General features: G+C 37.3%; 1 protein-coding gene across 2 annotated transcripts; it reads right to left on the bottom strand.

Annotated features, from left to right (window-relative positions):
• Positions 1–751: 751 nt before the first annotated feature.
• On the bottom strand, positions 752–14,214 carry LOC140155488 (uncharacterized). Of its 2 annotated transcripts, none has more exons than XM_072178354.1 (2): positions 14,064–14,214; positions 752–6,683 (listed from the first exon to the last, which is right to left on the bottom strand). In XM_072178354.1, exons 1-2 carry the CDS (start codon positions 14,075–14,077, stop codon positions 4,997–4,999), a joined length of 1,701 nt encoding a protein of 566 aa, XP_072034455.1. In that variant the 5' UTR covers positions 14,078–14,214; the 3' UTR covers positions 752–4,996. The 2 variants fall into 2 exon arrangements, with proteins under 2 accessions (XP_072034455.1, XP_072034456.1); XM_072178355.1 differs by lacking the exon at positions 14,064–14,214 and adding an exon at positions 13,946–14,047.
• Between the last annotated feature and the right edge of the window lie 1,186 nt (positions 14,215–15,400).

Genomic DNA, 15,400 nt, shown 5'->3' with positions numbered 1-15,400 from the left:
CGGAGCACAGTGTCATCGACCCTATATCTTCATGGCACAAATCGCCATGGTAGGTTGAATCCACAGCCACGATTGGCCATTTGGTTCAGACCTTTGAAGCTCTTTGAGACGAATAATTAGTCGAGGGACATGACTAAGGCTACTCACAATAGCCGGGTAATTGATCTTGGTTGTGCGTGAATAAGCTTGTATACCCCATTGAGGTCAATGGTCATCGACTTTTATACTGCCTAGTAGTGAGTGCAGCTGTACTACACGATGTAGTCCATACAGGACCAACGCAATATAAAATTAGAGTTTGGGTCCGATTTTGAGTTCAAAGCGCACGGCCAATTTTCAAAGCGCATTCTAGCGACCATCAAATCTGTTCAACACGTATTTTCAAGTGTATGAGACCACATCTGATTTCTTGAGAAAAATTCATTTACGGGAGATATTCATCATTTTCTAACCCGGTATCCGAAGATTTTCGTCTGATATCAAAATCGTGCATAGCAATTCACGTGTATCGATCCCGTGTATTCATTTTAGTGTCTCTGCTGCACTAAATAATTATTAGCCAGGCGGTGTCGGTGTGTGGAGGTAGGTACGGAAGCACGGACATTGCAAAAACAGTATATGCTGGAATATGCATGCCTCGCGGTGGAGACTTAAAACACTATTCATTTCAAGTGGAACCGATGTTGTATTCGGAACAGGTAAGTCTTTATACGTCGAAAACTGATGAGTATAAATTAATCATTTGACACAGTTGCTATATGTTACTACTTTATTATTATTATCTCAATGTATTAGATATATGAATAAAAAAGATACAATATTGAGGTATCTTCACAAAATCAATCTAATTTTTCTGCATACGTCGGGTTTTTTAAAGATTTGTGCAAACTCAGGCCTGCGTCTGGTGAATCCGAATAGCCGCTAATTATTATGAAATACTGGTACTAATATCTCATCTCCTCCATGTATACCGGGTACGTATTTCATAAAACTGAAATATCTCATATATATCGAAATACCGTAAAAGCTCGTCTACAAGCATATAGAGTGCTTCTGATGAAAGATAATTTAATCCAGGTGCCAATAATAAGTTTGAGCAAATAAATGATAGATCCAAGCATATACGAACAAGTATTATTGTAAGACCAATCAATTGTATTGACATGTTTACGCTTGTTTCGTATTAAGGGTAGACGAGGTATTGTTGGTCGAAGCAACTAAAAAAATCAATTTTCATTATCTCGATCCATATATTATTGAAAAATAACACCTTGATGTTTTGCAAAACTTCATTCTACAAATCCTATACCTTGAAAACTTGCTTAATTTATTGTTGTTAATGAGTTATGTACGTTTTACAAAAGTGTTGTTGTTTCAGCCCTCTTTACAACATAACTCAAGAACCACAGGACCTACCAAATATATCTGTGATATTTGAATTCTTTTACACGTTCGCTATGAAATGAGCAATGCAGTTTTTGCCAAAGCTCACTACCATTCGCAAGATGCTGTGAATGACCAAATCGCAACAGTTTAAAATAATTAATAACCTTAACTTAGCTTTCATCAAAAACACTATATGTGACCATCCATCTCAAACCGCTCGTAAAGTCGGCAAATTGTATTTCGAGTTACAGTGCAAAATGTACATAAAGGTTGTATTCATATTTACTTAATGTTTGTCCTACATGTTTCTCATTTTAGTGTCAGTCAAACGCCAATCTTTAATCCTATTGTTGAAGAGGATAATAAGCTTATACTTATGTATAGAGTTAGTAAATAGCTCTAGTCTTTGATTGCTTTGGCCAAATCCTGTTCAAGTGGTGGGTTAACTAACAATCAACAATGAGAGGACATTCCTGAACCTCGTTGACTTGGGGATGACTTGAAGTGACCGCCAATTATGACAATTTGATATGTAATACCAGCGATGTGGAAAATCAAAAATAATGTAGCACCAAAACAAATGTACCCTTTTACTGAAGGAGCAAAGTTTAACAAGCCATAACTCCGCTTCTGGATATTGTTTGAAGTCATATGATACGGTATATCATTGTAAAGCTTGTGATATATATTTTCTAAACACGGAAGAAAACAAAATTGACCAGGGGCCGACTATACGAGCGTTTCGACGTGGACGGTCACATATATGCTTGTATAGACGAGGTTTTACGGTATTCGGATAGCTATTACCACTTCCTTTGCATCTCCTTCCATGACTAAATCAAAACTTTGGGATGAAATCAAAATTCGACCGGCGGTGGACCACCGGTTCCGGGTGGTTCCGTCCGGTTGGAGCTGGATTCCATTGTTCTAAACAGTGGAACGCGGTTCAACCAATTTTTTATTGCATCCCTTATACAATTTCTTAGATGGTCCCCAAACACATAGTACTGTTAATTATTACATGTTATTAAATTTCTTTGAATATTAATGGTAGAGCTTCAATAAAAATGATGGTGCTTTTAATTGAGTCTATAATATAAATGGTGCTTTGGTATAATACATGTATAAGCTTCTGTATATTGCATCAAAATATATATTCTGCATAGAAATTACTGTTTTGCATTATATACAAATATAATGATGTATTGGTCTGTGGATTTATAAAATATAAATTCAGGGACTTATTGGAGGAAGAGTTCAGGATGATAATATTGCTAATAGCCATATCAAAAGTAAAAATGCTTCTAAATGAGGTTTGATAAGCCCTCTTTCTTAATGAAGATATGAACAGAAAATATACACAAAAATACCAAAATTGGGCAAGTATGGGGCTCAATGATTAGTATTGGTACATGACCTTACAGTTACTTGGTGTGCATATTTCCAAATGAACTTCAAAACGGTAAGTAAAGAGTCCAATCAAGTCATAAGGGCACAAATATTATGTTACGGTCGACGTTTTACGCGTGTTTTTACCGTTGGTGGTGTGTGAATGCGTTCTACATTCTTTGTTCTACATTGTACACGACAGTAGAATGTAACATGCAATTTACACGTACCCATTGGTACCGGTGAAAAAACTCGTGTAAAACGTCAAACTATGTACTGCCCTTACACCATGTCATACAGTGTATTCGCTGGCGAAGTGATATAATAATCGGACTAACCACCATAACAATAGCCCAAAAAAATGTTGAATACAGGCTGAGTCAAAAAGAAGTAAACTCATGTTTGAGGGGCTGTAACTCGAGATCTGCAAGGGATCTGCTAAAAATGAAAATACCACTGGAAAGAGCAAATTCTACACGTCTAAATAAAATAAAAATTGTTGCAATTGCTCACAGCAAACTCAAGTTATTCTCATTTGAATTAAACCACCCATTTTTGTAGCTGTACACGGTTTCACTTCCCAAGTAGCGGCCTACCTATTATATTGATTGGTAATGCGCGATATTCAAATGCAAATAAAGTTATGTGGCAGGTGTGGTTTCGATCAATAATTCCTACATGTTAAAGGGCTCTTTTCAATATGAATTTTACCTCATTGCACTACATTATAATAAAACGGGCCAAATGACAACATGGCACCACAATTTACCGCACGGGAGCGCACGTTTCTGTCGACGAAGTATCATGAAACTAAGAGTCCCACTGAAGTTCAGCGTCTTTTTCGTCTCCAATTTCCTACAGCTAACCGGGTTTCATGTAAGGGAGCAGTATATAAGAATGTGAACAAGCTCAATGTGCATGAGACACTAAGGAACAGACAGCCGGAAGCTTCAGGCAGACCATGAACTGCTAGATCACAAGTGAACATTGCTAGAGTTAGACATGCGTTACAGCAAGACCAAAGAACAGCTGAATCCTTTCCCCAATCAAGCTTCTGCCGTATCGTTCGTAAAGACTTGAATTGGTATACCTACAAACTATAATACCGTCATGGACTTTGTTGAATATTAATAATAAATCCTGTTAGCACTTTGCTGATTCGTCGAAATTGAAATGGATGAAAATCAATCAGCCGTGTGCAGCTACAAAAATGGGTGGTTGTATTCAAATGAGTATAACTTTAGTTTGCTGTGAGCAATTGCAACAATTCTTGTTTTTATTTAGCCGTGTATAATTTGCTCTTTCCAGTGGTGTTTTTATTTTTAGCAGATTCTATGCAGATCTCGAGTTACAGCCCCTCAAACATGAGTTTACTTCTTTTTGACTCAGCCTGTATATAGTGCTGCACTACAAGCAGGTTGCACTCATCACCTGTGCATATCTGCAATCATAGAGCGTGTTTATAGTGGGAGCAGATGTGCGGTACATTGCGGTACAATTTCTACCCGGTTAGAGATTATCCGGATACTTGCCCACTATAAACACTAGCAGTATATGTATGTACGGTACATCGATATCCTTCTAAACCGAAGGATATTGTGGCGAGATATTCCCACTATAAACACACCAGTATAAATTGTGTGCGGTATTACCGGAAGTGGGAGCTTCTTCATGATGCGTAGGATGCACGCAGGACATTCGGAACGATTCTCACCCCAAGAGTTATCAAAACAGAAGCTACATGTTCACCGCCATGATCATATTGTTGAATGGGCTCTTTATAGCTCGCGCCACAATATTTACACATTCCCCGTGTGACCTCGGGGTCATTGCAAATGTACGATAATGTTAGTTGGTATATAATTTGTGCGGTAACTGTGTCTCACTATAAACAGCAAGGGTATCGGTACATATACAAGGATTATCGTGTACGGTATACTCAAAATGCGGTATATTCACTATAAACACGCTCATTGATTGAATACAATACTGTTATTTTCAAAGATACTAATCTTACAGGTTCGAATGATCAGCATAATATGGTTCATTGCCGAGGTACGGTACCGCGTAAACGTATACTAGTGAAGTGCGGTATATTCAAATATTGTTTTACCCTATATATTGCTATGGTAGTTAATCCAATTATTACATCACTTCGCCAACGAATATGCATATGTATGTGAAACTTGGAATATTACTGAGTCTGTAGATACGTTAATCTTTATTGGTGATCTACAATGCGGTATATTTTGACAATCTGGTCATCCGTCACGGCAAGTCTTCGTCCAGGAATGATAGCCAAACCCCAAGGATCATTCAAACATTCATTGTTCACCATAGCCAACAGTTGTCCAGTTTTAACACAGTATTGTCCAATCTGTCTATCACAAGTAGTAGCTAAGATGGACTCTGTTTCATCATCGAAACAAAGTCCTCTAACGCGAGCTTCAAAGTTGAGTAGCTTTTGACCCGTGTCGGCATCAAATATCTTCACTTCTCTGAGATTACTAATGGCGACAATCTTGCCATTTGTTGCAATCGCGTGTGAAACTGTGCCAGCAGCAATCGGTGGCAGAATAAAATGATGGTCAGGTAGATCAAATTTTGCAATATCTTGTCTACTGTCCATTAGAATGCGCTCACCGTCATGAAGACGTGGATGACTCGTGACACAGGTGGTACCTTCTTCTTTTTCCCATTCATTTGGATCATATTCTCCAGATGAAGAGAATACTTTGATAGTATTTGCTGCGTCAACAACAACAAAGTTATCCCCTGCTGTTACAGCAACATCAGTTGGTTTATTCAGTGACTGGTAATGCCAAGGTGTCCTCAAGCAGAATTTGCGCACATACTCGCCTCTCATCTCTTCCCACACACTTACTCTATTAGAGCTGCTTTCCGCAACAGCTATCCATCCCATTGTCGTGACAGCTATACCACGAGCTTTCCCTAGCTTCGATAGCCATCCTCTTCCAAACTCGCTTTGAAGATCTAGTTCTATTTTTCTGTCAGTTTTAATTCGACCACATTGGATACTTCCTGCTTTCGTTTCTGGTACATATTCAATCCAAGACAAATTCTGACATATCTCTGGTGGGCTATTGCTGGTTAGTGCATCCGCCTCTGCAGATAAACAATTCACTTGGGCCTCACATTCTTCCTCTGACGGCTTCATTTTGTCCAATTTCTTCAAGCGTTCCCGACAATCTTTGTACATCTTCACCCTCTTTTCAGCCTTTGCTCGCTCTTCTTCAATCCTACCGATTCTACTATTTCGGACTTCTTCAACATCTTGCAAGAGGCGTTTTTTATTTTCTTCCAATACAGTTAACATTGCCCTAAAATGTTCATTGATATCATATTCAACCGCTTTTGCCGAATCTTTAACGCGTTTCACCAGATCTTTACTATCTTTCAGATAATCCTGGTACTCTTCTGTAGCATTGTTTAAGTTCATCTGTGCCATTCCTATCTTGTCATCCCGTAAGGGTCCAACTGGTGCTACAACCATGTTGCCGTTGCTACTTTCACGAATAACCTCTAAGGCTGCTTTGAGGTCAAAATTGGTTTTTAAACCTTCTAATCCTTGTAGTGGGAGATTGGTAACCTGTTTACATTTTGGGCAAATTATTGTTCCACGACGTCGCCTTGATTTGGATGCAAGTAAACTCTCTAGACACTTCAAACAGTAAGAATGGCCGCAATCTAGTACTTTAAACTGGTCATCCAGCATATGTATACAAATTGCGCAAAGTAGAGCTTCACTCATTTGAGGAGTGGACATGTTGGGATCCCTTGCATGACCGCGTACTGGGGCATCAGAATGACGGCGGGGTGCCGATGGTAGGTTGGAGGGACGAAAACGTCTTTCTGTTCGACTACGTCTTGGTTTCCGGTCGATGTCACTAAAATGACAAATGAAAAATAAATAAATATAATCAATTCCGGTTATAGCAACTACAATAATGAAAACGTCTTGTGAATGATTGTAGATAAAGGAGATCTAGTTTACGGGATAACACATGCCCATGGCTGTTTGATGGCATGTAAAACTGAGTCATTTTAAAGAAAAGTTGAACAATGATGGCGCTATTTATCTAAAATCTTGTTTGCATCTTTACAAGGGGTAGACACTTGTAAAATGGTTTGAAAACATCAGCAAACACACTAACAAATGACAAGGGAATTTTCAAAAAAAAAATTTATCATGAAATGTAAGGTATAAGCTCTATTTGGCTAATTTAAATTTAGAATATATGTTAATAGCGCCCTCAATTTGCACACAAATGTACAGTTTATAGAATTAAAATTACTATAAAAATCAGAAAAAGATAAATAATTTGATATAGAAACGAAAATCTATGTTAAAAGTTGCTACAAAATATATGTGTATTATACAGTTTATTAGTGTGACAGCTTTTGGTATTTATATTCAGGTCTAGAATTGATCATTATAATGTTTTGTTAGAAAAAATAATAAATGGTCACACCAAACAACCGTGTGCCAGGTTGTATAGCATTTTCTTATACTTGTCAAATGTAATTTTGTAACTTGAGCGCGAGCGTTGTAATATCGACAGCGAAACATCTCCGTTCCAAATCCAAATTACACATTAACTACCAAATTTAGTGCACTTCATGTTCCGTAACTCGATATGGTACAATATGTCCATATCGGTGTGTGATAATAAATTATTATCTATGAGACATGTACCCTAAAAACACATAATTCATATGTTGTGTTACTTCTCAGTCCTTAACAAAATAGCTATTTGTAGTGTTGTTGTTGTTTTTATAATTTCTCAAAGTCATTGCTTCGATAAAACATCAAATAATATGTTTCTTATTAACCCATTTTTTGTGACCTCAATTTACCTCGGCTGCGCGGCAATCATCATCTTAATAGTAATAAAAAAAATCATATCTGTTACGGGTGCAAATATTCACAAAATGTCTCGAACTACGATAGGCTATACTAAAATAAGTGCCAATGTGCATCTCTTGAAATCAACTTGCATTTTGAAAGTGATGTTGAAAAATGAAAGTGATGTATTTTAATTTTCTTAACAGCTACCAATTTATTCATTTACATGTTTACAACTTTGGAGTTGGAATAATTATCACACAGTATAAAATGGTATAGGAAGCCCAAAATTGATATCATTTTGAGCAATTTCCACATAAAACCTGAAAGAATTCTTATGAGCATATTTTGGATATTCTTGAATAAGGCATTTCTTTTTTATGTCTTTTTTCTTCTTTGAATTATTATTTCTTGTATCTACATTATGCTTTCAAAAGCACGAATTGACACATATCGTTGACATTTCGAGGGAGACGCACGTGTGGTGGTACCTCAATGTTGGCTGCAATGGGCTATTCCACTTGAAATCCACACTACCCCTGTGGAAGATTTTGGAAATATCTTCCATAGGGGGAGTATGTTTTTCAAATGCAATTGGTCAGGGTTAATCATTTTGAAACCCATACTCCCCATGCGTTATGGCTTTACCTATATCTTCAACAACTGGAGTGAGTATTTCAAATGGAAGTTACCCAATTGTCTATTCTATTCTATTCAAAATTGATACTCCCTCTGTGGCAGACTTTAGCTAAATCTTCCACAGGGCTAGTATGGATTTTATATGGAATAGCCCAATATCGTGATTGTCGTCTTTCCTGCTTACGGGTGACCGGCCATAAACACTTGACAAATTGCATCACGGTTAAGGGGGTACTACACCCATGTGGTAAATTTGTGACTATTTTTGCATTTTTCTCAACAAATAATTACACACTGGTAACAAAAGTTATATATATTATTGGGGCAAGGAATCCGATTACTATACTGAAATTTCAGTGACTCAAGACAAGCGGTTCAGTATATATGATAGGAAACGAGGTACATCCTAGCGGTACCTTATTTCTGATCATATATAACAAACCGCTTGTCTTGGGTCACTGAAATTCCAGTGTAGTAATTGGATTCCTTGCCCCTATAATATACATAACTTTTGTTACCACTGTGTTATTAGTTTGTGAGAAAAATGCAAAAATAGACACAAATTTATCGAGGGTGTAGTACCCCTTAAAGGGGAGGCCATCTTTGTGCGTAATTATAGAGGGCCAGGGGATTCACTCTATCATTATAAAAAAATATTTGAAGAAATCAAAGAGCCCTAGGAATAAAAATTGTAGTGTAATTCACGCCAGACGCAATTTCTTTTAATGATAAAAATGAATTTTTGTAATCGATCAAAAAACCAAACGTTTTATACCAATTTTGAATTTAGCCTGAATCCATAAATATGGCACCTCTCGCCCTTTTTTTTTAGGTCAAGTCTGTTTTTACCATTATGCAGCGAACCATTGTTGAAGCTATTTCACATACATGTTCAAAACACTCTAGAGAAAGAATGAGGCCATATACTGCTGAAATATCTTTTGTTGATTTTCAAATGATAATGTCATGAAGTCGTAAATTTTAAGGTCAAATTCCTAAAATCAACGTACAGCCAACTGCGGATGTCTGTGGTCTGTTACCGTCAGGGCATTGTAAAAAGCCCAAACTTCATAAAACGTGAGCGCAGTGGATCCTCTGTATATGGTCTATCGAAGAGTTTTACATCACCCAGGACATCGCCTCAATGATTGCTAAATATATATGGTTTCACCTCGAGTCTAGTCATGTTGGTAGTGACCACTTTCCTCGTGTTGTTGTTTTAACTTTAATTTATGGGGTCAGGGTATAATATGGGAAGTTGGTACTGATTATCGACTATTAGGAACTGAATACATGAATCCAAAACCCACCCAAGTCCATGGAAAGTGATTTTGAACTAAAAAAAATAAAGAAACTGTGTATCATTTAATACCTTCAGTTAAATTTACCTGGTAAATTGGGCGAGTTTTACATGCAAATGTGTGGGTTAAACTACATTAGATATTACGATGAGCATTTCGGGGACTTCGGTGGTGGTTTTTTTAAATCACATAGTTAGTGTATTCTTTACCTTTTTACCACTTATTTCGTCATCACTGTTGCTATCACCTCAATTTAGAACGTCAGCTATAATATGTGTGCAAACACCACCCAAGTTCTGGACTTGGGTGGTTTTGGGATTTCACATGTTCAATAGACGCACGTAGAGGGTGGATTTGTGTTGTTCTTTTATACATATGACAGGCCTATGTATACGCAACAATTTCCCATCCTTCAATTTGGCCAAAGTATGCACTTTGGTGGGGTTTGTATTCAAGTATAGAGGTTCTCCACTTTACTCATGCGTGACTTCTAACAAAAGGCGCTGGTTCCCGTAGTATTCCTCATTCAAACTAATTCAATGCACGACCTCGGAGTTACCTGCATGACTTCGGCGGGCTATTTTGAAATAGTCATGGTTGCACATGCAGGTAGTTCTTTTGAAAGTCCTGAACAAGGTATAGGAGTCGCTGGTAGGATATGCAGCTTATAGAACACGGATAACATCTATTCAATTGATGAATTGATTCAAGCAAAACAACGGCACTGTTGACGAAATTGTATCTTGAGACTGAAAATTACAAGTATTGATTTACGTGAAAAAATGGTCTCAAAATCAGTTCCTAACAAAAAAGCTATTTGTAGTGTTGTTGTTGTTTTTATAATTTCTTAAAGTCATTGCCACGATAAAACATCAAACAATAATGTTTTAAGTAGGCAATAAGCCCTTAAGTATGTGTGTGCATACGCTCTGTACGATTGGAATATAAACTTGCGAGATTCGATATTACGACCAACGAACATATATACATACGTCACTTATACTCTAAAAACTCGGAGTGAAACAAAGTACAATTTGAATATAATTTTAGAAGATACGATGTTGATATTGTTTGATGTTTGTAGCATGGGTCTCCACATGAATGTTGTTGGTCCTATGAAAGGTTCTTCCCCCACGGCATGATTTGATCGACCTGTAAAAATGTTCATAAAGTAACAACTCGCTCATGCCATGGCGTGAGTACATTGACGTCAATAAATTAAACATATCAGCTTTGTGACTTGCCGATGATATGATTTTATCACTAAGTCTTGTAGGAGAATGAATCTCGTAAGAAACTTCGCAACCTAAAGTGACATTTGTCAATTAAAAAACAATGATGTTGATAATAAAGACCGAGCAGGACGTGATTAACGGTGCTTCTGCAACATAGAATATCCTGAATCTGCATCTAGAGGCAAACCATTTTTTTTCTTTTTTGAAAATATTCATTACTTACCTTGTCTTAAAATTTATTGTATCTTTTTGTGCTTCTTTCTTTCTTTCTCGCCTGTCTTGCTGTCTCTGTTTGCCTATGTGAATCAAATGATTTGTACTTGAATCGAGCTATAAAATTACTTATCCTTAAAAAAAAAAACCAGATATTTTCTTACATACAATTTTCACATGAGGGCCTATAGTAGGCCTACCCGTGACATTTCCTCTTATTTACGCGTAGGCCTACCATGCATACGTGTTCTTTCAGTATCTGACGAGTTTGACACATTATTTTTGTTGGAATAACGGAAATCACATAAGATCACTGACCGATACACAAGCAAACCATAGGCTCTATCAATAATATCTAATATAGGCCCAATCTACAAAATGCCATTTGTCAATTATTATCCCAGATTATCATGATTAGCCTATAATCGTTTGTAATTGTGAAAATGTCGGGGAAATCCCGAAATCGTCTTAAATGTCGGTAAAATGATAGGCAATTAAGGTTATTAGTTATTTTAAACTGTTGAGATTTGGTAGTTCACAGCATCTTACGAATGGTAGTGAGCTTTGGCAAAACTGCATTGCTCAATTCATAGCGAGCGTGTAGAAGAATTAAAATATCACAGATATACTTTTATAGGTGCTGCGGTTCTTGAGTTATACGTTGTAAAGAGGGCTGAAACAACAACACTTTTGTAAAACTATATAACTAATTAGCAACAATAAATTAAGCAAGTTTGCAAAGTATACGATTTGTAGAATGAACTTTTGCAAAACATCAAGGTGTTAATTTTTAATAATATATTGATCTAGATAATGAAAATCGATTTTTAGGTTGTTTCGACCAACAATACCTCGTCTACCCTTAATGTAGGCTATATTTACGCAGGTTTAGGCCTATGCATTATGAAGATCACAATGCTTATACCCGATATCAAGAAGCTCGCACTCAACTTCCATGTGATAGCGCGTTGCGCCGTACTGGTTATCTTCGTCACGGGATAAAGTCATAGGGGCAATCGATTGCAAAATTTAGAAAATCCCATAGGAAAATTGCCGAAAATGACATGTGCCCCCTCCCCAATCATGCCAATTAGACCCAGTTCCCCCCATCATGGTCGGTGCACCAACCCCCCCCCCCACCCACCCACCCACCCCATATGACGACCCACACCTTTGCGACACTGATCAGTCGGAAAGGAACTCGCGAGATGCCGAATTTGGGGTGGTGATCTAGCTCCAAACTCGTGTTTTTTAGGGAACTGAATGATAGTGGTGTTGCGACAGGGGCAGAGGGGGGCACGTGCCCTGGGTGCCACCCTTAGGGGCGCCGAATTGACAAATTCAGCATCGAATCAAAATTTTCGCGCGCATTTCAACACAAATTCATTTGAAAGATCAATTTAAGACCGATATTCAACTTCATTATAACCAAAATTAATGAGTGATAGGCCGTATGTGTGCAAATTTCCGCGCGCACTTGTTTCAAAAAATTGGAGAGGGGTGCCATTATGTACCGGTATCATTGGCCCTGGGCGCCACAACCCCTAGCTACGCCACTGCTGAACGAGATGCCGAATTGGGGGGGGGGGGGGCTGGGAACTGATTCTATTTATTACAGTTTGTCACCAAAAGGGCCCCTAATAATAGCACATATTAATCAATACAGGGCCACATTTAGGACGTGCCACCTTAAGAATGATAATATTCTAGAAAAAAATGAGGGTCATTAATTGGTAGCCGGGTTATGATGGAGTCATCGGGTATGACTTTTAAAAAAAAGGTGTAGGCTATACCTTGCTCTTTTTCTTTCCAGTATATTCGAACGTCAAAAGAGAGGACCTATTGATAGGCACATATCACTTCTACAGTTGACAGTGGTTGATCTCAACAAAAAAAGGGGAAAAAAAGCATGCATGCATATACAGAAGGTACCAGTTATTTTCACCCCTGTTGTCCTAAAGAAAGACAGATATCATAATTAGAACCGCTGCATCTTTTAGCTCTGATTTAAGGCCTCATTAGTTGAATACATTGTAGGTCAAGAAATAAAGACACGATGAATCACAATGCCAAGGAAGATCAGTAGGGCCTATAATTGCCGTTGGATGCCATATACTCTCTAAATTCCAGGGACTTATTAGAAGGACAAAACCTTGAAAAGACTTAAAATTCAAATCTAATGGATTTAAATTTTACTCTAATAAAGATTTGAATTTTAAGTCTCTGAAAGGTTTTGTCATTCTAACAAGTCTCTTAGACTTATTTTTAAATCTTAGGAATTTAGAGTGTATAGGCCTACCCGACGTGTTCTCGAACAAGAAAGCTAGCGCCGTGCTTCATTTGTATATCATTCCTTGGGTTTCTGATAGTCTTTTGATTTAGTCTCCTCCACAGCCTGTTTTTTGTTTTTTGGTTTTTGTTTGTGTTTTTTTTTGGTTTTTTATCACCGTTTCTTTATTTATTTATAATAACCGATTTCAAGAAATGAAACCTTGAGCAAAAGAGTACAGCCCTGGGGGCCCGGGGTACAGCCAATCAATTTTGATATATTTGTCTTTGTTTAGGATTTATACATGCAGGGGTTAACATAACTGGCACCTAAAATTGTTTTATAGACTGACAAGTACATTGAACAGTAAAAATGCACTACACAACATGTACCATACCATGGCTACCATGCATGTTGTACACACAATATTATTGAATTGAATACATAAGATGTAGATGGTGAACTTCTACAGGATATTAAATAGGGCACAACATGATCAATACCGGTAAATATATAAATATGTAGCCTACACGTAGGCCTATGTTCTAAATATATTCTTTTTCTAGCCTACATTTAATGTAGGCTACAACAACAGACTATCAACGTGCTTAACATGTACTGTACACCACATCTACAATAGATCTACCTTTATTATGTCCAACACTGATGGCAGAATATTTCTACCCAAACGACCCACCAAAGCAGACGTTTAGATAGCAAATTCAAATGATAAATGTATGGTTGTGATTTCATTAGCTCCATACCTTTTTGTAGACATGTTCGGTGGTGGTTGCGTTGTAGCCAGTTAATACATGCATCAAAACAACACAGTGTGTAGCACACGGTATAGGTAACAATTTCTCATATATTATGATAAATGCTGTTGCCTTATCGTTTCACGGCTCTAGTAAAGGGTGAATGTCCCGGTGAATGTCTTACAACGTAGCCTATAAACTAATGCAGGAGTGAAAATCATTTAATGTCACACTCATGCATGGCAAAGTGGCAGAAATCGCAGATTTTAGCAGACACACAAACAATTGAAGTTGAACACAGAAAAATAAATTGACCTGACCCCTGACTCGAGACGAGAGTCAAAAGAGAATATTGTGCAACCAACTGTGCACGCAAGCTGCTTTCTGTTTTGGTACATTATTCATTCCTGGAATTTAATTTATTACAATACTATAAATTATATATGGCCTATTATACTATTAATTATAGTGATATTATTAGGACAGATTGAAAGAGGGAGATATTAAACAATAACAGATTTATTTATTAGACCAATGTTTTTGTGTTTGCCAGTTTCAACAAGTATATTTTTTTAATATAAATATGAGAAAGGTTTTTACCCGGGGGTTTTTAAGACACGTCTCCACATACATAAATGACAGCCAGTGAAAAAAATTCACCGACCATCCAGGATTTGAACCTGGGACCTTTTTTATATTTCATTTGTTATTAAATAGAAAACAAAGAATTAATGGGTACTGGGATTTTCCCATCATGTTTCCCATGGCGGCACGCGAGTCCCTTTAACAACTTCCGTCACCTTTGTCATGCCACCACACTCGTGATGTGTTCGCAAAACAAAAATACAAACCGCACATGATGCAGTCATGTCTACAGTAGAATTCATCTCGACCTTTGCAGGACTTAACCCCATTAAAAGCTATTAAACCAAGATAACACTCATTGAAACAGCTCAACTGATTAAATCGGATCTTCTCTGGTTGTGCACAAGTGACTGTTTTCATGTGCGATATCGCAATAAAGCTGGTATTCATAGCTTCAGTTGGGTAACCGATTATAAAGGAAACGAAAGGAAACAATGTTATGTGTGGCTTTGTTCACGAAATCAGACAATGGCGTGCTTTTTGTAAACCAGCATTCTTGAAAATGAGCAACATAATGATTTTTGACTTAACACGGTTTGGAAATAATTTCTTCATATTTTTGGTGTTATCTGTCCTTTACATGTCCTTCCTAAAACACAAAAGTACGACCCTCTCCAAACACCTAAATTAGCTAAAAATTTAGGACATGTTACAAAACTATATTGTCTAGAATTTTAGAAGAGTACTTTTAATATTGGCCG

The sequence above is a fragment of the Amphiura filiformis genome, chromosome 6, assembly GCF_039555335.1.
Source record: "Amphiura filiformis chromosome 6, Afil_fr2py, whole genome shotgun sequence".
NCBI lineage: Eukaryota > Metazoa > Echinodermata > Ophiuroidea > Amphilepidida > Amphiuridae > Amphiura > Amphiura filiformis.
This window is presented reverse-complemented; position numbering and strand designations above follow the sequence as displayed.